The sequence below is a fragment of the Rattus norvegicus genome, chromosome 8 (assembly GCF_021556685.1).
Source record: "Rattus norvegicus strain SHRSP/BbbUtx chromosome 8, alternate assembly SHRSP_T2T, whole genome shotgun sequence".
Lineage (NCBI taxonomy): Eukaryota > Metazoa > Chordata > Mammalia > Rodentia > Muridae > Rattus > Rattus norvegicus.
Genome location: NC_141541.1, coordinates 7,679,033 through 7,701,817, shown reverse-complemented (window position 1 = coordinate 7,701,817; position 22,785 = coordinate 7,679,033). Strand labels below are relative to the sequence as shown.

At 37.2% G+C, this 22,785-nt stretch overlaps 1 protein-coding gene across 15 annotated transcripts in view; it reads right to left on the bottom strand.

The window, feature by feature from the left end:
* Positions 1–292: 292 nt before the first annotated feature.
* Positions 293–22,785, bottom strand: part of Kbtbd3 (kelch repeat and BTB domain containing 3) — a 30,757-nt gene continuing 8,264 nt past the window's right edge. For 10 of the 15 annotated variants that reach the window (XM_087561633.1, XM_087561634.1, XM_087561635.1 and 7 more), the window contains 2 exons: positions 21,721–21,965; positions 7,061–9,281 (listed from right to left, as the gene is read on the bottom strand). In XM_087561633.1, the coding sequence (XP_087417759.1) occupies positions 7,679–9,281; positions 21,721–21,941 (1,824 nt within the window). In that variant the 5' untranslated portion in view covers positions 21,942–21,965 and the 3' untranslated portion in view covers positions 7,061–7,678. 15 annotated transcript variants of the gene reach the window in all.

The window sequence follows — 22,785 nt, the reverse complement described above, 5'->3', positions numbered from 1 at the left end:
CATGAGAGATAGGGGTGTTGTCAGAAAATAAATTATAGAAGCAAGAACTCAGATAACATTTTCCCAATGCTAGTATTTTTAAAAAAATTCCTCTTTGAAATTCCATTTAGACTCTCAGGTTTTGGCTCTCTTTGCCAACGTTATAGTATGAGCTTGTAGTATGAGAAAGGATAGTCCCAATCAGAAGATGCACTTGTGGGGGTCCCTGCAAATTCATACTATCCATAAAGAAATGATCATGACAGACAAGAAGGAATTCCACTTCAACATGACCAGCACTGCTTCAAACATCTAGAGTTGGTCACCAGGCAGCTTTATTTAGAGATATTTATATACAGTAAATTTTTGGGAAAAAGTTTTTACTGCTAACAATTATCTCAATCATATGTGAACAATAAATGTTAAGGCGAGGCTACATAAAAAGCACTTTTTTTGCAAAGCACATGTAGCCTCTACCATGCAAATGAGTTTTATAGCTTAGGAGCAAACATCTGCTGTGGTCCCCATCATATTGATGAGGTAGAGGTCACCAGTCTATAAGGAACATGTGATATCTCTCTTAAGGATGGGTTCTATTGACTGAAAAGCAATGCTTATGATAAAGGTCTAGAGAGGAAGAGGTTGGGATAAACGTTAATAGTCTAGGAGAATCAGGTGTGGCCAGGTCCTACAGATAGAAAAGGTTACCAGGTTATTAACTACATCCACTCTCAGCTTTCGGAGGTGGAAAATATACTGACACATCATTTTGTTGTAGAGACAAGTCTGGTGTTTAACATTTCTGGTTTCTCTAGTGTTTATCTGTGAGCACAAACAAGACCTTATGTGTTTTACAATGACTGGTCCTTTCAAGCCCCAAATAGAATCATTATCTAGGGAACAAGGATTCAATATAGTGGATGACAGTTCTATGAAAATAGCATAGGACTAGCATTCCTTGAGGCAGAGCTCATCAGCCGCTGACCCTGTGTATTTGCAAAATAGTTCTGTTTTCGTTATTTCTGGCAATGGATATTTGCTGTGTTCTTTCTGGAGCAGAGGGAGTTTCTAAAACCCTCCCATTCAAATGCCATATTCTCAATAATCTGAAACCTATAAGGGTTGTATATCAGTAGAACATTTGCAAAGAGTTAAGAAGAATCTTGGCATTCACTTTTCTTTGTTTTATTTCTGATAATGATAGAACATATTTTTGTGACACATTTCAATAAATTAACGTTTTATAGAACTGTGATGTTTTACTGCATAATAATGTTAATACAAACATAAAAATATGTTCATTTTATTTCTCTTTTTTTCTTCCCCTGCCTCCCTCATTTTATTTCTCATACCATATGGCAGGGGCCTCATATTTCACTATCAGAGAAAGGAAATAAGTTATCTGTGTAATAGCATTGGGCATTACCTACCTCAAGTGGAAAAAAAAATCACTGAAGCAATTATACTTAGAAAATGGGTATTGCATCAGAATACCCAAGATACAATTTATAGATAAAATGAAGCTCAAGAAGAAAGACCAAAGTGTGGATGATTCAGTACTTCTTAGAAGGGGGAACAAAATACTTGTAGGAGGAAATATGGAGACAAATTTGGAGCAGAGACTGAAGAAAGGCCATCCAAAGAGTGCCACACATAGGGATCCATCTCACAAGCAGTCACCAATCCCAGTCACCATTGGGGATGCCAAGAGGTGCATGCTGACAGGAGCCTGATATAGTTTTCTCCTGAGAGGTTCTGCCAGAGCCTGACAAATACAGTGGTAGAAGTTCACAACCAAATATTGCAGTGAGAACCAGATCTCCAATGGAGAAGTTAGAGAAAGGACTGAGGTAGCTGAGGGGGCTTACAACCCCATAGGAAGAACGACGATATCAACAAACCAGACCCCCCCCCCCCCAGAGCTCCCAGGGACATGTTACAGATAACATGAAGCTCAAGAATAAGAAAGACCAACAGATGGCTCCAGCTGCATATGTAGCAGAAGATGGCCTTATTGGGCATCAATGGGAGGAGAGGCCTTGGTCCTGTGAAACCTCAATGCCCCAGTGTAGGGGAATGCCAGGGTTGGGAGGCAGAAGGGAGTAAGTGGGTGGGTGGGTGAGCACCCTCATGGAGGCAGGGAGTGAGTGGATGGGATAAGGTTTTTCAGGAGAGGAAATCTGGAAAGGGGATAATATTTGAAATGTAGATAAAGAAAATATCCAATAAAAATGAAAAAATGGGGGTTGCAAATGCATTAATGACATTTGTACTTAGTGTCTTACCCATTATTGCTACTTAAAGGAAACATAGGATTAAAAGTTATTGTTACTGAACAATAAATAATGAACTGCTAGAAAAAATAGGTAGAGAAATTACTTAGAAGCTATAACATCACCTTAAGAAAACAACTGGCTAAAGGTATGGAAGAATCAGACATACTCAGTCATGATGTAACTGAAAATTACATCTTGGTTCAAGTGTTGCTAATAGAATTAGCTTCTGGGACAGATTTCTATAACAGGCACTGTGCTAATTACTGAACCTGAAATGGTGAAGATACATCTCAATCTCTGTGAACTTCCAAGTAGAGGAGAATCATAAAGAAATATTTATTTAGTGTGATACTTGCTAATAGATGGCTGCCTTTTTGAGTTATTTTAGCAGCTTTGTTATCCTTAAGAACAGTACAAAATTCATTGAGCTACTTAAGACCTGTATGGTTGGGAGTGTTCTCAAAGGTAATGAGGTGAATAAAGTTTCACAGTTGATAATTATGGAATTATGGTCATGTTTTATGAAAATATTCTACTATATCCAACTGGACAAATAGCACAAATGACTGTCCACATTTAGACTGTTCTCATCATAAGGGTAGTCTATACCAATCTGGGAACAAATTGTCCTCTTAATGATGTAATTGCTATTTATGGTTTCTAGTTTTTATAGACTTTCTGAAAGATTTTTTAAAGTATTTTAAAAATTTGAAAACATTAATAATAAAATATTGTCATTAACGCTGCTTCTACCTCATAACTGCAATTTTCCTACTATCATGAATTGTAATATAAATATCTATGTTTTCCAATGGTCTTAGGTGACCCACAGGTTAGAACCATTGCTCTGACTCTATGAGACTACTAAGACCCAAAGAATTACACCAGAATAAAATGTTTTGAATCCCCAAGTTCACTAGCACTAGAAAGTTAGGTAAAATCCTCCCATGAAAAATTCTACAAAGTTTGCTAGGCTCGACCCAACAACACAGCACCACAATGAAGAGAAAGTCTCTGTGGCAACCTTATAAAGAGAAATGTAACTTGGCCACTGATGCAGAAGTCAAAGTGTTGAGCCCTTAAATAAGAAGGAAAATGAGGATGTACTTTGTGAAAGTAAGAAACATGGTACTGTTCCAAGTACTTGAATGACTGACATGCAGAAACAACAATTTGAAATCAAGTATGGAAGTTCACATTACTGTTGGCAGTTACTTTCAGTGTCAGCAGAACTTTCAAAGGTAATCACTTGGAATCAGTATAGTAATTCTTTACCTTGGAAAGCAATGAACTATAAACTGTAAGACAAAAACCGTGTGGCCAAAATGTTTAAGGTAGAAAGATTTTCAACACCATATTTTATTCCAAGATTACATTCACTTTGAATGTACAACTGTAACTTAAGAGAGTTAATGCTTATTATCATCCTGATTAAATTTTGGTATGAATTTGAATAGGCATTAGGCCATCAAATGTAATCTATGAACACACTTTAAATTTTAAATATAAAGATAGGCTATCACCACCTTTGTTTATGTAAGTACCATGTCAGGGAGATAAAAATTCATAGAATTTGTTTTTGATTTGGTCTTTGTTTTTACTCAGTTAGGAGCTCTTCCAGAATGATAGAAGAAAATAAAAAAAAGGAGTAAGAGATGAAGGGAAGAAAATTTCCCTTCAATAAAATCAAGTCCTATTTTTAACAAGTCTCAAGAAGGTAAAACAATTAAAATCAGAAGTTAAAGTGTTTTAGTAATAGTTTCATCCTAAAGAGATTATAAAGTTCAACTAATGCTATATTGAATGTAAACATGCTTTCCTGTAAAGTCTAGATCTTACTGTGAAGGGTTACCTTTTGGAGTTGCTCTCTTGGAGACATTTCTTAAACTTATATTTTAATTTCAAATACAGAAGAGTGAAGCTCACAGAACAATGGATTCGATCAATCTGACAATGATCCCAAAGTAACACTCTATATTCTAGTATGTATGTAATTGCTACAAAATTTATTGCTTCAGATTATCAAGATATTAAACAGATATATAATTGTATATTAGACTTGGTTGTCAAATGCAAACTTGAGCCAAACACAATGAACATATATTCAATTTTTCTTAGTATACGAAAAACGGAATATTGTTTCAATCTGTGGTTGCCCTCAAACAACCCAGTTTTCATGCATAGTCTATACCAATGCAGAATTAAGTGTTATGGGATTTTAGACAATTTTGATTATGCAACTACTCTTCCTTAAGACACTACCTGAACAAAGGTGGACCACATTTTAACTCAGGTTTGAAGATCACTACAGGAATGTCCATTAACTTTGAATTCATTTCATATGTTAATCCTTTTCTATATTTAATAATTATATATATATACATATATATACACACACACACAGATATATATATACATATATATATATATATACTTTCAAATTCAGGAGATAATATTCAAATACTTCTATATACATACTCTAATGAGGTAAAACAAGACAAAATGTAATGGAGAAATGTTAAGAAAATTTTTCCCCACAGGAATGACAACAGTCTCAGTAGTGTGCTTCAGTATTTTGTTTGTTACACTGTAGTACTCAGTACAGGCCATAAGGAAAGGAAAACAGAATTTAAGAAGAAAGAAAAAACTGAGAGATGTCATAAAAAGATGCCATATTTGTGAATAGACTTCAGAGATCACAGAAATTTGCATGTTAGAAAACCAGAATGCAGAGAGCCACAGTGATAAATGCTGTTCTTAGGTAACAAGGTCATAGTGCCTGGCAAGACCACAGGATGTACTAATTTAGCCATGGGACAGAGATGTAACTGGCTTAGTCATGGATCCAGTGTGGTTCTGGAGATGCTAATCATAGGACCATTTTCCCCCATCAGTGAAGTTAGATGAAATGGCATCTTGACATTAGTGGAACTAAGCCTATGCCTGTGGTGGTAAGGAAATGGGCTTTATAATTGGATATAGTATTTTCTTCACAATAACATAATGAACATGTTTAAAAAGCAAACAAAGTAATAGAACTAAGCCAAAAACCAGCATAAGTAAAGGCAACAAATCCCAAGTAGATGGAGCCAGTTGGGTCTTGATAACAAGGATATGTCAAGAGACACTACCATAAGCCAATGGTCAACAAGAATAGCAAAAAAAGAAGAGGATTTGATAATGTAACACTGTTGGGAGGGGATTGTTTTTGCTTCTGTTTTTCCTTTTTGGAAGAAATGGTTTATTCCTAGATTTATTAACATTATTATTTAAACACACTGCACTAAGAAATACTTAACAGCCCCATATAAGTGACTCATCATTACTGGCTTTAAGAATGCCAGAGGAACATCTACTGAGCTTTCTTTTTATTAAGTACATAAAAGAAAGAGCAGAGAACCCTGTCTGTGAGCTTAAAAAGAATATACTCTGTGACTGACATCTGAGAGTCTGATTTTGAAGCTGCATGAAAATATACTTTGATTTTGAAAATACACCTGAAAATTCATACTTTCATGTGTAAAAGTATTTTCACTTAGGTAAATTTTATTTGCAAAGTTACCACAAATTAAGATTTACAAATGTAGCATAGGAAATGACACTAATTCTGAGTTATGCAAACTATATGATTTCTGAGATGTAAATCAGTGGTCTTAAAACCTAAAATGCCAATATCTTTTCAAGCAATTAAAGCATGCCTCTTGCACAGCAGAACAACTTTTTTTTTTTTCAGAAACAAGGATGCTTATTCTCTCGTTAAAGCTGACATAAACATACATTTTGAAATTATTGATATCAAAAGTTCTATCATTTCTTTGCACGATTAATTAACTTGGAATATTTTGCTGAAGTTGTAAAACAACATGATGGTTTAAATTTAGCGCCCATGCTATATGCTAAACCCTGGAATCTCACTGCAGCTCCAGGTTAAACATATAAGGGATTAGTGAACTTTTCTGTTTATTGTTACATTGTTCACAGCACTCAGGAACCAGTCTAGATGACCAACAATGAATGGTTATAGAAAATATTGGGTCTATGCATAATGAAATTATACTCAGTTGTCAAGAATGAAATCAGAGCAACTGTATGAAAATGGATGGAACTAGAGGTAATATGGAAAGTAAAATTAGCCAAATCCAGAGAGACAAATATTGTATGTTTTCTTCTCTCATACTAAATCTAGATGTTTCTATATGTGTGCAACATTACATATATATATGTTTATGAGTGTGTGTGTGTGTGTGAGAGAGAGAGAGAGAGAGAGAGAGAGAGAGAGAGAGAGAGAGAGAGAGAGAGATGGCTCTGAAGGAAGCAATTTTAAGGGAGAAGAGAGTACTACAGAATGGGTGTAAACTGAAAACAAAAGGGAGACTTTCCCGCAGGAAAGCTAGAACAGGACTTGGAGGCAATTGGAGAGGGCTATGGAATAGGAAATAAAATATAATGACAAACATGAATAAAAAATAAACCACAAGAAAACCTACTACTTGCTATGCCGACTTAATAATGACCAATTTCTTAAAGGTAGAAATTTCTATATCATTTATGTTGGGGAACAGACACTAATATTGTAGAAAAAGTATTTTTAAAGTATCATTTCACATTGTAAGGACATCACTCAGTGAGTTATATGTTAAGATAACACTCAGGCTTGGTGCAATTTAGAATGATAGTTAAATAAAAAAATGTAAAACGATTTTAAATCTATTAAATGTGAACCAGAAAATGAGTGCCAAGTTGTAACTAAAGCTAAGTCTCAAGATGACAGTGAAAACAAATAGAACCAGAAATTTAAAAAAAAATTAGCTGCAACTTAGCAATTTAATGTGCTCCAATACCTTCTTAGTAAAAAAGATATAGTGCATGTACATAATATTATACACAATAATAGTAAAGCCAAACTATTCTTGGTGTGTTGACCAGAAGGATGAAAAAGTGTATTTTGGCAAATTTCTAGCCACACAAAGGTGAAGTGAAACCATTTAACCAGCAAGCAGAAAACAGTAGGAATTCAATTCTTACACCTACGGTGTACAATGTGAATTTCTCATCTATTTCTAATTTATCTTCATGTCATATAATATGCAGTATATAAGCAACTTTCACTTCAGAAAAATTTTTCCTTCTATAAAGTACACATTTGTGAACACTAATATTTTCCATCCTTTTATAGATTTAACAGGCATAAATCTGTAATTTTTATCTACACAAGAAAATATTACATGTTCTGGATTATTCAAGATGAATTTATATTCAATAAAATGTTGGCAAAATGTATTTCATATTTTAAACTTCTGGGACAGCATATATCGATAGTTGTTCTTTAATAGAAGGAGCATTTTATTGTGCTAAGATATAATAATATAATTTTAACCAATTGTACCAGGCATAATTTTAGAGCACTCATGCAAATATTACTTTTAGAAATGATTAGAATACCATGGGTCCCTGTATTTGTTGAACTGAATGATCTGACAGTAAAATTCAGTTAAAGCTCTTGGCATTGGTGACACCTCTTCCCACTCTGACCTACTACTGTGGTAGACCTGCACCTCATCTGTGATCTCATCTGGTGCATAGTCTCCACCTAATATGTAAATCTTATCCTCAATCCCAATTGCACCTGCATTAAAGCCTGCACACTCAAAAGAGCCTTCTCCTTTCCAAACACAAGTATCAGGACAAAAACTATACACCTTATAGGTGGAAAGATCACATATATAAAGGGTGCAGTTTACTGGGACAGCTTTAATTAAAGTAGCATGAAAAAACTGCCCAAACTCTGCTACTAGTTCAGACCACTGGTCAGTTGTAGCATTGTATTTAAAAAAGCAATCAAGTGATGGATTGAAAGCATCGGCAATCTCTACCTCAGATCCAAGGACATAAATGACATTCTGGCATGCACTGGCTTCTGGGTAATAGATGCCTCTGGGTAAAGGGCTAACTGATGTCCACTCTTTGGACAGTGGATCATAAGATTCAACATCTAAGAGACTTTTAATGTCCTGGGATCCTCTAGTCTTTCCACCTATAACAAATAATCGATTGAGAGCCGTGACTGATGTATGCATGGTTCTTGGGGTTTTCATGGTTGAAACGAAGAAAAACTCATTTTTTATTGGACAGTAGCACCAGGTCTGGTCAGTGGCATCATGGTAAGACTCTGCAATATGAAGTCGAACCTTTCTACAGCACTTTCCTTTGCAACCCCCTGTCAAGAATATTTTCTCTCCATAGCTAGACAGACTAGATCCTGGCAAATCAATCAGATGTGATTGTGACAATATTTTCCAGGAGTCAGTTTTAATATTATAGCAAAATGTATATTGATTTTCTCCATTTTCCTCAGTTTTATGGATGAATATATATTTTTCAGTTGTTGATGGTCGAGCATCAGGAAAGAGGCCACTAGAACCTTGCACACGTTTAATAGCATCCACGATTGTCTCAAAACAGTTTGTGCTTTTGAGTAAATACTCTTCATTGAGCAAACAGTCTTGAAGTGAGGCCTCAGATAACTGATGTAATCTTACTTTTGCAATCAAGTGAGGCAGGTGCTTTTGCCTGGACTCTACATTGTATTTAATCCATGTGAGGACAGCCTTCAGGACCATTTCTTCTTCAGGTACATTCAATTCATCTGATTCCAGACACTTTTGCAGCACTCCAAAATTCATCTCTAAAAAGTCTCTGGATTTGAACAACAAATGAAAGTGATGTTGCACAAAATATAAAGTGTGACTGAACAACTGGGCAGAGCCGTAGCTGTCTGACAGAGATAACAAATGCAAACAATTGACCAGACTGATGCTTTTTATTAAAAAGTCACTGCAAGCTTTGGACAGGAAGGAAACTTGAAGAAAGGATGACAACTGGAAGAACATTTCCACGTTATCATCTGTTATTCTTGTTTTTCCGGTATAGGCATAGTCAAGAAATGCTTTTACAGCTTTGGAGGACAAGTTAGTAATGGTAACACTTCCGTCATCTCTTTCTTTCATGTTTACTTCAAACATAGCCCTGAAAAATATTAAAAAAAAAAAAAGAAGCACAAGTAAACAGAAGTATTTGAACTATTTCCAACACATGCCTTTTTACTACTTACTTAATTTAGGATACATTTATAAGATTTAATGGCATCCTAAGGAATTATTTTAACATTTAAAATAACTATATGGCATACTACTTATCTGCTGAGATATTATGTAACTTTCATAATAAAAACATATACAGTATAGCTGAGATACAGAAAGAAATAAAACAAGGTTGTAAAGTGGTTCAAATTTTATACATTGGCTAGTTCTTACATATAACTCAGTTTTTTTCCCCAATGGCAAATTAATTATATCTGTGATCAAAACTAAAATTTCTCAACATACTCTGCTCAAGGTCTTAGACTTAAAAAATTTACATCAAACACAGAAAATGAGAGGCCCACTGCCACCATTGATTTTGTATTGGTCTGTGGAGAAATCTGTCAAATCAGAGTCATACCGAAAAGGGGACCAAGGAAGCAATATCCAAAATCCAAGCCATACAAAGTCAAAAAGCCAAACCTACATTTTTGTGGTAAAAATCACAGAAAGACAGAGACTGTTCCCTAAATTGGAGTAATTATGCCAGCTTGGAAATTAAAAGGCAAATCTAGGGAATTGGGACTATTTTGAACTCAGGAGAGACAGAAATATTATTTGTAGAGATCCTAATTTCATAACTGTGCTGATAAATATTAAAAAAAAATGCTGTGCCGATCTGACTGAGAATGACATCCCCACCCCCCAATTGGGAAAGGTTTGAATACCTGGTCCCCAGTTGGTATAACAATCTGGGAAGGACTAAATGGTAGCCTTATGCAAGAGGTGTGTCAATGGGGGAGATACGAGGTTTCAAAACAGTGGTGCCATTATGAGTGTGTTCTCTCATATTTTTGCTACTGTGCCTTTGCTCTCCCATCACTGACCCTAACCTTCTGAAACTGTAAGCTAAATTAGACACTTTCTTTTATAAGTTGTTTTGGTCATGTTTTCTTACCACAGCTTAGAAAAGTAACTAAGAAAAATACTTTGGGCGCTATACGAGTGAGTATCCAAAAACTTGTACTTGGTGGTATTGGGGCTATCTTCCCTCCATGGCCTCTGCATCAGCTCCTGTTTCTTGCCCTGTGTGAGTTCCAGTCCTGACTTCCTTTGGTGATGAACAGCAATGTGGCAGTGTAAGCAAAATAAACTCTTTCCTCCCCAACTTGCTTCTTGGTCGTGATGTTTTGTCCAGGAATAGAAACCCTTTCTAAGACAAATTGCTACCAGCATAGAGGGTATTCCTGTGACAACCTGACCATGTTTTGGTGAGGACTGTGGAAGGACTTTGGAACTTTGAACTAGAAGAGCCACTGGAATATTAGGAGCTCTGTGGGATGCTCTGTAGGAGCTTGGACAATAATGTTGAGAACAGTGCAGAGATGGGGGCCTGACTTGTGAAATTTCAGAGGGAAGATTAAAGACTCTTTTTGGAGCTCTAGCTGTTTTGATTGTGAAGATTCTGTGGTTTGGTTAGCTGGGCCTTAAGAATCAGCTGTGATTAACAAGTTGACAAAACTGCTAAAGCAAAACCTTTGTGTTACTGGGACTATTGATGCTGGTCAACTGGAGCTAGGATATTAGTGGTGATTAAGAAGAGACCAGCATCATTAAGGCGAAATCTTATGGGAAGCGTTTTCTGAGAGCAAAAAGAGGCTGTGTTCCAGAGATAGCCAAGGTTGTACCTTATGCTGTGGCTGGACATGGTAAAGTGTAAGAGTCACCCAGGTAGTACTGGTTTTGAAGGCGTGAAGGGACTATGAAGAGCAGCTGAGGCTGGGCACTGTGATGCCTCCAATGGAAGGCCATTGGTGAAGGTGCACCCTCTGTTGCAATTGATGGTCCAGGACTCAAGGGGCCATTCAAAGGAGATGAGGTTTGGCATCATCAAGAGAGCCCGTGAGAGGGTATTAGTGAAGCCTAATTGCAGCAGAAGACAGCAGCGTTTTGGAGATGCCAGTACCATGACATGACCACCAAGAAAAGCAGAACAGTGGAGTACAGGCAGCTGGAGCATAGAAGACAAGGTGTGTGCTACGAAGGACAGAGCTAGAGAAGTGACCCAGAAGACCGTGAATGGATCCCAGACATTGGGCAGTTTGATTTCACTTTTGATTGTAACTGTGCCCTGATATTTTAACCTCTTGAAGGAGGAAAGTATTTTAGTGGAGTCCACAGTTAAAAGACTGCGTCACTCTTAAAGTTATTTAGATCTTGGGGATGAATAAGAAAGTAAGGGTTGGGGCTGGGGATTTAGCTCAGTGGTAGAGCACTTGCCTAGCAAGCACAAGGCCCTGGGTTCGGTCCCCAGCTCCGGAAAAAAAAAAAAAAGTAAGGGTTGAGGATTAATACTGATGTGTTTGTGTGTCAATTGTACTGGCTGGTTTTGTGTGTCAACTTGACACAAGCTGGAATTATCACTGAGAAAGGAGTCTCAGTTGAGGAAATGCCTCCATGAGACCCAGCTGTAAGACATTTTCTCAATTAGTGATCAAGGGGAGAGGACCCAGGTGGTGCCAGCCCTGGGCTGGTGGTCTTGGGTTTTATAAGACAGCAAGCTGAGCAAGCCAGGGGGAGCAAGCCAGTAAGTAACATCCCTCCATGGCCTCTGCATCAGCTCCTCCCCTGACCTGCTTGAGTTCCAGTCCTGACTTCCTTTGGTGGTCAACAGCCACATGGAGTATAAGCTGAATAAACCCTTTCCTCCCCAACTAGCTTCTTGGTTCTACTGTTTTATGCAGGAATAGAAATTCTGACTATGACAGTCATGTTGTCTTACCACAGCTTAGAAAAGTAACTAAGATAAGTACTTTGGGTGCTATACCAGTGAGTATCCAAATATTTGTACTTGGTGGTATAGGGGCTAACTTTTTGCTTAGAGTCTGTCCCAGAGGATAAATAAATCAATTAGTAATCACAAAATCTACTTGAAGACTATGTGAGATCTTTCAAATAAAATAGGAAAACAATAATAAACAGTCTTTTTCCCTGCATACTCAATATACTTCTTAATAGGAAGCCAAATAAACGTAGTGAGAAAAGTTATAATTATGATATATCCTAACACAATGTATGCCAGTTTAGAAATTCTAACTTGTAATTATCTATATCATGGAGTCTTGCAAAATAAAGGGATTAAGCAAGTTGTTTAGAAGAATAAATAACTTAATCATTGCAAAGTATTAAGAAATCAAATGTTTCCTAATACTACTCCTCCTTCCACATCTCTGTGTGTCTGTTTATGTATGTGTCTACCAACCTACTATAGTTTTATTTGTGGTTATGGGTGGTTTTTGTCTTCATGTATAAATGTGCACAGGAATGTACCTAATGCCCGTGAAGGACATAAAAGGGGAACAGATTCCCTGGAACTAGAATTATAGCTGATTATGAATTACCATATGGATGCTCTTAATCAATAAACAATTTTTTCAGTCCCTGGATTCTATATGTATTTTTAATTTGATATCAGCTTCTACACACTTGCAGAAGACACATTTAAGATCAAATTCTTATACTTTACCATACTCTCCTACTTATTTCTCAGATATGACATGTTATTATAAGTGGTTTCTATAAGACATGTTCCTTGATGTTTGTATCTTAATCATAAATTTTGTGATGTAGTGCAAACTTTTCTGACACTTTTACTTTACATTCTCTCAATGCAGTTAGTTTTTATCAAACTGTAGATATTTAAAATTGATTGTTCATTTTAAAAGTATAAATGATTAAATTTCTAGCCACAGGGATAAAGAGAAGGCTCAGTGGTTAAGAGCACTGGCTGTGCTTTCGCTGATCATCGCCCGCAGCTCACTGCTCCCAAACCCCGTGGGAGAGACAGCTCACCACCGGACAGGTGGGCACTCCTGAGACTGCAGAGCAGAAGAGACCACCAACACTGCCCACCCCTGCCCACATCCCTGGCCCAAGAGGAAACTATATACGGCCTCTGGGATCTGGTAGATAAGGGTACTGGAGCTGTAGGTCCCCTGCGCCCAAGACAGCACCAGAACCTGAAGGGACCAACCGGATCAACAGTTCTCTGCACCCAAATCCCGTGGGAGGGAGAGCTAAACCTTCAGAAGGCAGACATGCCTGGGAAGCCAGAAGAGACTACACTCTGCCCACATTTCTGACTCCAGAGGAAAACACCAAACGCCATCTGGGACCCTGGTGCACGGGGGCTCACGGAAAGGGCGGCGCAGGTCCTCCTGGTTGCTGCCCTTGTGGAGAGCTCATAAGCAACACCCCACAAGCAAACTTGAGCCTCGGGACCACAGGTAAAACCAACTTTTCTACTCCAAGCAACCTGCCTGGTGAACTCAGGACACAGGCCCAAGGAACAGCTGAAGACCTGTAGATAGGAAAAACTACACGCCCGAAAGCAGAACACTTTGTTCCCATAACTGGCTGAAAGAAAACAGGAAACAGGTCTACAGCACTCCTGACACACAGGCTGATAGGACAGTCTAGCCACTGTCAGAAATAGCAGAACAAAGTAACACCAGAGATAATCTGATGGCAAGAGGCAAGCTCAGGAACCCAAGCAACAGAAACCAAGATTACATGGCATCATCGGAGGCCAATTCTCCCACCAAGGCAAACACTGAATATCCAAACACACCAGAAAAGCAAGATCTAGATTTAAAATCATATTTGATCATGATGTGGGAGGTCTTCAAGAAAAACATGAAGAACTCCCTTAGAGAAACGCAGGAAAACATAAATAAACAAGTAGAAGCCTACAGAGAGGAATTACAAAAATCCCTGAAAGAATTCCAGGAAAACACAATCAAACAGTTGAAGGAATTAAAAATGAAAATAGAAGCAATCAAGAAAGAATACAGGGAAACAACCCTGGATATAGAAAACCAAAGGAAGAGACAAGGAGCCATAGATACAAGCATCACCTACAGAATACAAGAGATAGAAGAGAGAATCTCAGGTGCAGAAGATTCCATAGAAATCATTGCCTCAACTGTCAAAGATAATGTAAAGCAGAAAAAGCTACTGGTCCAAAACATACAGGAAATCCAGGACTCAATGAGAAGATCAAACCTAAGGATAATAGGTATAGAAGAGAGTGAAGACTCCCAGCTCAAAGGACCAGTAAATATCTTCAACAAAATCATAGAACAAAACTTCCCTAACCTAAAGAAAGAGATGCCCATAAATGTACAAGAAGCCTAAAGAACTTCAAATAGATTCGACCAGAAAAGAAACTCCTCCCGTCACATAATAGTCAAAACAACAAATGCACAAAATAAAGAAAGAATATAAAGAGGAGTAAGGGAAAAAGGTCAAGTAACATATAAAGGCAGACCAGACTTCTCGCAGGAGAGTATGAAAGCCAGAAGATCCTGGACAGATGTCATACAGACCCTAAGAAAACAAAAATGCCACCCAGGTTACTGTATCCTGCAAAACTCTCAATTGACATAGATGGAGAACCCAAGATATTCCATGACAAAACCAAATTTACACAATATCTTTCTACAAATCCAGCACTACAAAGGATAATAAATGGTAAAGCCCAACATAAGGAGGCAAGCTACACCCTAGAAAAAGCAAGAAACTAATGGTCTTGGCAATAAAACAAAGAGAAGAAAAGCACACAAACATAACCTCACATCCAAATATGAATATAACAGGAAGCAATAATCACTATTTCTTAATATCTCTCAACATCAATGGTCTCAACTCCCCAAGAAAAAGACATAGATTAACAAACTGGATAGGCAATGAGGACCCTGCATTCTGCTGCCTACAGGAAACACATCTCAGAGACAAAGACAGAAACTACCTCAGATTGAAAGGCTGGAAAACAACGTTCCAAGCAAATGGTCTGAAGAAGCAAACTGGAGTAGCCATTCTAATATCAAATAAAATCAATTTTCAACTAAAAGTCATCAAAAAAGATAAGGAAGGACACTTCATATTCATCAAAGGAAAAATCCACCAAGATGAACTCTTAATCCTAAACATCTATGCTCCAAATAGAAGGGCACCTATATACGTAAAAGAAACCTTACTAAAGCTCAGAACACACACTGCACCTCACACAATAATTGTAGGAGATTTCAACACCCCACTCTCATCAATGGACAGATAGATCATGGAAACAGAAATTAAACAGAGATGTAGACAGACTAAGAGAAGTCATGAAACAAATGGACTTAACAGATATTTATAGAACATTCTATCCTAAAGCAAAAGGATATACATTCTTCTCAGCACCTCATGGTACTTTCTACAAAACTGAACATATAATTGGTCGAAAAACAGGCCTCAACAGATACAGAAAGATAGAAATAATCCCATGTGTCCTATCAGACAACCACGGCCTAAAGCTGGTCTTCAATAACAATAAGGGAAGAATGCCCACATATACGTGGAAATTGAACAATGCTCTACTCAACAATAACCTGGTCAAGGAAGAAATAAAGAAAGAAATGAAAGACTTCTTAGAATTTAATGAAAATGAAGGTACAACATACCCAAACTTATGAGACACAATGAAAGCTATGCTAAGAGGAAAACTCATACCTCTGAGTGCCTATAGAAAGAAAAAGAAGAGAGCATATGTCAGCAGCTTGACAGCACACCTAAAAGCTCTAGAACAAAAAGAAGCAAATACACCCAGGAGAGTAGAAGGCAGGAAATAGTCAAAATCAGAGCAGAAATTAACCAAGTAGGAAAAAAAAAGGACCATACAAACAATCAACAGAACCAAAAGTTGGTTCTTTGAGAAAATCAACAATATAGATAAACCCTTAGCCAGACTAACAAGAGGACACAGAGAGTGTGTCCAAATTAACAAAATCAGAAATGAAAAAGGGAGACATAACTACAGATTCAGAGAAAATTCAAAAAATCATCAGATCTTACTACAAAAGCCTATATTCAACAAAACTTGAAAATCTGCAGGAAATGGACAATATCTTAGACAGATACCAGGTACCGAAGTTAAATCAGGAACAGATAAACCATTTAAACAACCCCATAACTCCTAACAAAATAGAAGCAGTCATTGAAGGTCTCCCAACCAAAAAGAGCCCAGGTCCAGATAGGTTTAGTGCAGAATTCTATCAGACCTTCATAGAAGACCTCATACCAATACTATCCAAACTATTCCACAAAATTGAAACAGATTGAGCACTACCAAATTCCTTCTATGAAGCCACAATTACTCTTATATCTAAACCACACAAAGACCCAACAAAGAAAGAGAACTTCAGACCAATTTCCCTTATGAATATCGACACAAAAATACTCAATAAAATTCTGGCAAACTGAATCCAAGAGCACATCAAAACAATCATCCACCATGATCAAGTAGGCTTCATCCCAGGCATGCAGGGATGGTTTAATATACGGAAAACCATCAACGTGATCCATTATATAAACAAACTGAAAGAACAAAACCACATGATCATTTCATTAGATGCTGAGAAAGCATTTTACAAAATTCAACACCCCTTCATGATAAAAGTCCTGGAAAGAATAGGAATTCAAGGCCCATACCTAAATACAGTAAAAGCCATATACAGCAAACCAGTTGCTAACACTAAACTAAATAGAGAGAAACTTGAAGCAATCCCACTAAAATCAGGAACTAGACAAGGCTGTCCACTCTCTCCCTACTTATTCAATATAGGTCTTGAAGTTCTAGCCAGAGCAATAAGACAACAAAAGGAGATCAAGGGGATACAGATCGGAAAAGAAGAGGTCAAAATATCACTATTTGCAGATGATATGATAGTATATTTAAGTGATCCCAAAAGTTCCACCAGAGAACTACTAAAGCTGATAAACAACTTCAGCAAAGTGGCTGGGTATAAAATTAACTCAAATAAATCAGTAGCCTTCCTCTACACAAAAGAGAAACAAGCCGAGAAAGAAATTAGGGAAATGACACCCTTCATAATAGACCCAAATAATATAAAGTACCTCGGTGTGACTTTAAACAAGCAAGTAAAAGATCTGTACAATAAGAACTTTAATCCTCTGAAGAAAGAAATTGAAGAAGACCTCAGAAGATGGAAAGATCTCCCACGCTCATGGATTGGCAGGATTAATATAGTAAAAATGGCCATTTTACCAAAAGCGATCTACAGATTCAATGCAATCCCCATCAAAATACCAATCCAATTCTTAAAAGAGTTAGACAGAGCAATCTGCAAATTCATCTGGAATAACAAAAAACCCAGAATAGCTAAAACTATCCTCAACAATAAAAGGACTTCAGGGGGAAATCACTATCCCTGAACTCAAGCAGTATTACAGAACAACAGTGATAAAAACTGCATGGTATTGGTACAGAGACAGACAGATAGACTAGTGGAACAGAATTGAAGTCCCAGAAATGAACCCACACACTTATGGGCACTTGATTTTTGACAAAGGAGCCAAAACCGTTCAATGGAAAAAAGATAGCATTTTCAGCAAATGGTGCTGGTTCAACCGGAGGTCAACATGTAGAAGAATGCAGATCGATCCATGCTTATCACCCTGTACAAAGCTTAAGTCCAAGTGGATCAAGGACCTCCACATCAAACCAGATACACTCAAACTAATAGAAGAAAAACTAGGGGAGCATCTCGAACACATGGGCACTGGAAAAATTTTTCTGAACAAAACACCAATGGCTTATGCTCTAAGATCAAGAATCGACAAATGGGATCTCATAAAACTCCCAAGCTTCTGTAAGGCAAAGGACACTGTGGTTAGGACAAAACGGCAACCAACAGATTGGGAAAAGGTATTTACCAATCCTACAACAGATAGAGGGCTTATATCCAAAATATACAAAGAACTCAAGAAGTTAGACCGCAGGGAGACAAATAACCCTATTAAAAAATGGGGTTCAGAGCTAAACAAAGAATTCACAGCTGAGGAATGCCGAATGGCTGAGAAACACCTAAAGAAATGTTCAACATCTTTAGTCATAAGGGAAATGCAAATCAAAACAACCCTGAGATTTCACCTCACACCAGTGAGAATGGCTACGATCACAAACTCAGGTGACAGCAAATGCTGGCGAGGATGTGGAGAAAGAGGAACACTCCTTCATTGTTGGTGGGATTGCAGACTGGTACAACCATTCTGGAAATCAGTCTGGAGTTTCCCCAGAAAATTGGACATTGAAGTACCTGAGGACTGAGCTAGACCTTTCTTGGGCATATACCCAAAAGACGCCCCAACATATAAAAAAGACACATGCTCCACTATGTTCATAGAAGCCTTATTCATAATAGCCAGAAGCTGGAAAGAACCCAGATGCCCTTCAACAGAGGAATGGATACAGAAAATGTGGTACATCTACACAATGGAATATTACTCAGCTATTAAAAACACTTTATGAAATTCATAGGCAAATGGAGGGAACTGGAAAATATCATCCTGAGTGAGCTAACCCAATCACAAAAAAACACACACGGTATGCACTCATTGAAAAGTGGCAATTAGCCCAAATGCTTGAATTACCCTAGATGCACAGAACATGTGAAACTCAAGATGGATGATCAAAATGCGAATGCTTCACTCCTTCTTTAAAAGGGGAACAAGAATATCCTTGGCATGGAATAGGGAGGCAAAGATTAAAACAGAGGCAGAAGGAACACCCATTCAGAGCCTGCCCCACATGTGGCCATACATATACAGCCACCCAATTAGACAAGATGGATGATGCAAAGAAGTGCAGGCTGACAGGAACCGGATGTAGATCTCTCCTGAGAGACTCAGCCAGAATACAGCAAATACATAGGCGAGTGCCAGCAGCAAACCACTGAACTGAGAACAGGACCCCCATTGAAGGAATCAGAGAAAGGACTGACAGAGCTTGAAGGGGCTCGAGACCACATATGAACAACAATGCCAAGCAACCAGAGCTTCCAGGGACTAAGCCACTACCTAAAGACTATACATGGACTGACCCTGGACTCTGACCTCATAGGTAGTAATGAATAGCCTAGTAAGAGCACCAGTGGAAGGGGAAGCCCTTGGTCCTGCTAAGACTGAACCCCCAGTGAACGTGATTGTTGTGGGGAGGGTGGTAATGGGGGGAGGATGGGGAGGGGAACACCAAGAAAGAAGGCGAGGGGGAGGGTTTAGGGGGATTTTGGTCGGGAAACCGGGAAAGGGTATAACATTCGAAATGTAAATAAGAAATACTCAAGTTAATTAAAAAAAAAAAAAAGAAGAAGAAGAAGATGATGAAGAAGGGAGAGGGGAATGGGATAGGGAGTTTATGGACGGGAAACCAGGAAAGGCGATAACATTTGAACTAAATAAATTAATTAATAAATTAATAAATAAATATTACTAAATTAATAAATAAATAAAATATATCCAATAAAAAAAGAAATTAAAAAAAAAAAAGCACTGGCTGCTCTTCCAGAGGTTGCTAGTCATTAAGCAGCAACCATACGATGGTTTCCAAACATCTGTAATGGGATCTGTTCCCCATTTCTGGTGTGTATGAAGAAAAAGTGCTCATATACACAAAACAAATCTTTAAAAAGAATTTCTAGCAACATTTGTACATATTTTCATGTTAACTATGTATTCCTTTAATAAAATTCAATCAAGACCAGTCATCTCTGCTGTTTAAAACTTTAAAATTAAAAATGAAAACTATTATTCTACTCTGATAGTAATTTTTACAATGAAAAGCAGACTCAAAAAGTGAAGAAAAGGTATAAGGCTCCATTTTGTTGTGTATTATTTACTAATATTGTTAAATTTAGCTTTATAATTATAAAAATTCTGCACACATGATACACATGTAAAAAACTGTCAAAGAATTAACATACAGAACTATTTAAAAAATTTGATAAGCTCAGAGGATTACAAATTCAAATGTTTACATGAACTTTTTGTTGTATTACCTTGAAAACACTGCAAGAAAATCATGCTGAATACTCAGAACAGAATCTTTCTGTGTTTTTTTGTTATGAAACAAGAACTTTATTGACTAACAGTAACTGAATGTAAAATAAAACATGCTAACCAATTATATATTATTTCCTTTATAACCTACAGAATGACCTTATGTATTAATTCCTATTTTTTTATTTTCTCTATTTTTCTAATTTCCTTGTCACTAGTGAGGAGACCTAGGTCTGAAGAGGGTAAGTGATTTGCGTAAGGTCACATGAATAGTACGCAGGAGAGCTGGGATTTAGATTAGGGCACATATACTAAGAAACTAAGTATTTAAACCCTTAAACAGACCGAGGCCTGTGAACAAGAGGCCACATTTATAAGGATAAGCGCTGCCCTAAAAGAAACATGGAAGGAAAGCTGTGCTTAAAAGAAAGGAAGACAAAGGGGGCCCGGGAGCAACAGATTCTAACATTGGGGACCCCAGTAGAGCTCAAAACATACCTCAGAGTATATGAAGAAACAAAATGAGAAGAGTTACACTAAGAAAACAGCTCGTTTAATACTGCTGGAGCCTCCCTGGCCACGGACACTGTGAATTATTGAAGTCTAGCTTATAATATTTACTCTAATGGCAATACAGAAGGTTTTGAATTATATATTTATATAAAGCAGGCTTTGAATTAATGATTCAAAATCATTAATTGAACCCACAAGGCCCTGGGTTCAGTCCCCAATTTAAATAAATCATAAATGCAATATAATTACCACTTTGCTTCATATATTAAATCTTACTCTGTTTTTACCAATTTGTTGGGAGATTAAATCCCTACTTAATTTTTCTTCCAAAACTGGACCTAACACGGAGTATCAAGTGAGGACTTGAGTTTACTGCAGTATGACTAGGATGGCTGACTGCAGACTGTCAGCAAAAAATACCTGTTTTTTTATAGGCCAGGAAACAGTCACCACAGTATTGTAATAACACATGTGACCTTATAGTAACAGAAACCTACTATCATCATGACAATCTTCCTTTCTCAGCCTCCTCAATGCTGAAATTGCATGCATGGAAAAAAATAGTCATCTGGGCTGCAGTTCCTGCCCTGGGAAATGTCATTGACACCACTAAATTGTTTTCTTCTTGGTTAAATTCTGTAAATTCAGCTTCTATATTTTTCAACTTGTCATTTCACCGTTTGCTAACATGATATCATTCAAGGAATCCTCAAAGTTGATCCCATATGAACCTTACCCAGAATAGCTGATGGCACTAATTTTAAAGATCTCTGGGAAACTGTCCTGGGAGGACTCTTGTTTTTACAGCTGTAGTTTAACATTCCCAGGTCAAAAGCTATTAATAATCTACTTATAATTAAGCCTTTTTTATTAAGAGTTAAACATTATTATAGCATGTTCAGGGGGCAGAATATGGTTGTAAGATATAATGTAGTTTTTCATATATAAAATCTAAGGCACAGATAGGGGTACAGTACCTGAAAAAGTCACTGCATGCTGCCAACACACAACGATGACATGGGATTATTTCTTCTTTCATGATTATTTTGAAGTCATAAAAGACATTCTGTTCTCTAAAACTTTGTAGTACACTTAAGATTTTCTGTCCATGATCTTCTGATGCAAGGAAATTCTTTTTCTTTTCAGATGAGATACCATTCCATGAGCTTTGTTCATTTAAATTGTATGACTTATCCATAGCCAATTCCACCTGTTCTTAGAACTAGAATAAAAAAAAGTGTGATAGGAAGCTAATGAAAATTTCAGATTTAATTCGACCTCTTCAAGCTGGCAACATAGCTTATCAGGCAAAAGCTCTTACCATGCAAGCTGGTGACCTAAGTTAGATGCACAGAACCCATATGAAGTGGAAGAGAATCAACTCCACAAAACTATCTTCTGACATCCACATTTGTCACAATCTCCCATAATGAACTTTTAAAAAATGTATTCATGGTGTGAAATTATAACAATACTCAACAACAGCAATATGATAGTAAACCTTACTTTAAACATTTTTTCATGATATTTAGTACTAAACTCTTTTTGAATTTTCATAAATGTGTATTTGAATTGAGAAGTACGTTTTAATTGAGACCTAAGTTTATGGTTGTAGAATTAACTGTATAAACTGTATGAATACCTACCTTCTTTAGGCCTTTACTATATGCCTTGTCTTATTGTTATTAAATTATTACTCTTGAAGTAGTTCTTACTTTAGTATACACTCTATATATCCCTGTCCTTCTATGAATGTTCTACTGTAGCAAAATCAGGATTAAAATGTTGATGGTGATGTACACACTACATATCTTCTAACTTTAACCCTAACCCTGACTTTCACAAGCAAACTGGCCTAAGGGGGAAAAAAAATCCACCAGACTTTGGTGGTATTAGCCACTTTATGGCTATAGTGGTTTGAATAAAAGTGACCCCCAAGGCTCATAATGGAGTAGCACTACTAGGGGGTGTAACCCATGTGTCATTGGGGATGAGCTTGGAGGTTTCAAATGCTCAAGTCAGGGCCAGTATCACTCTCCCTG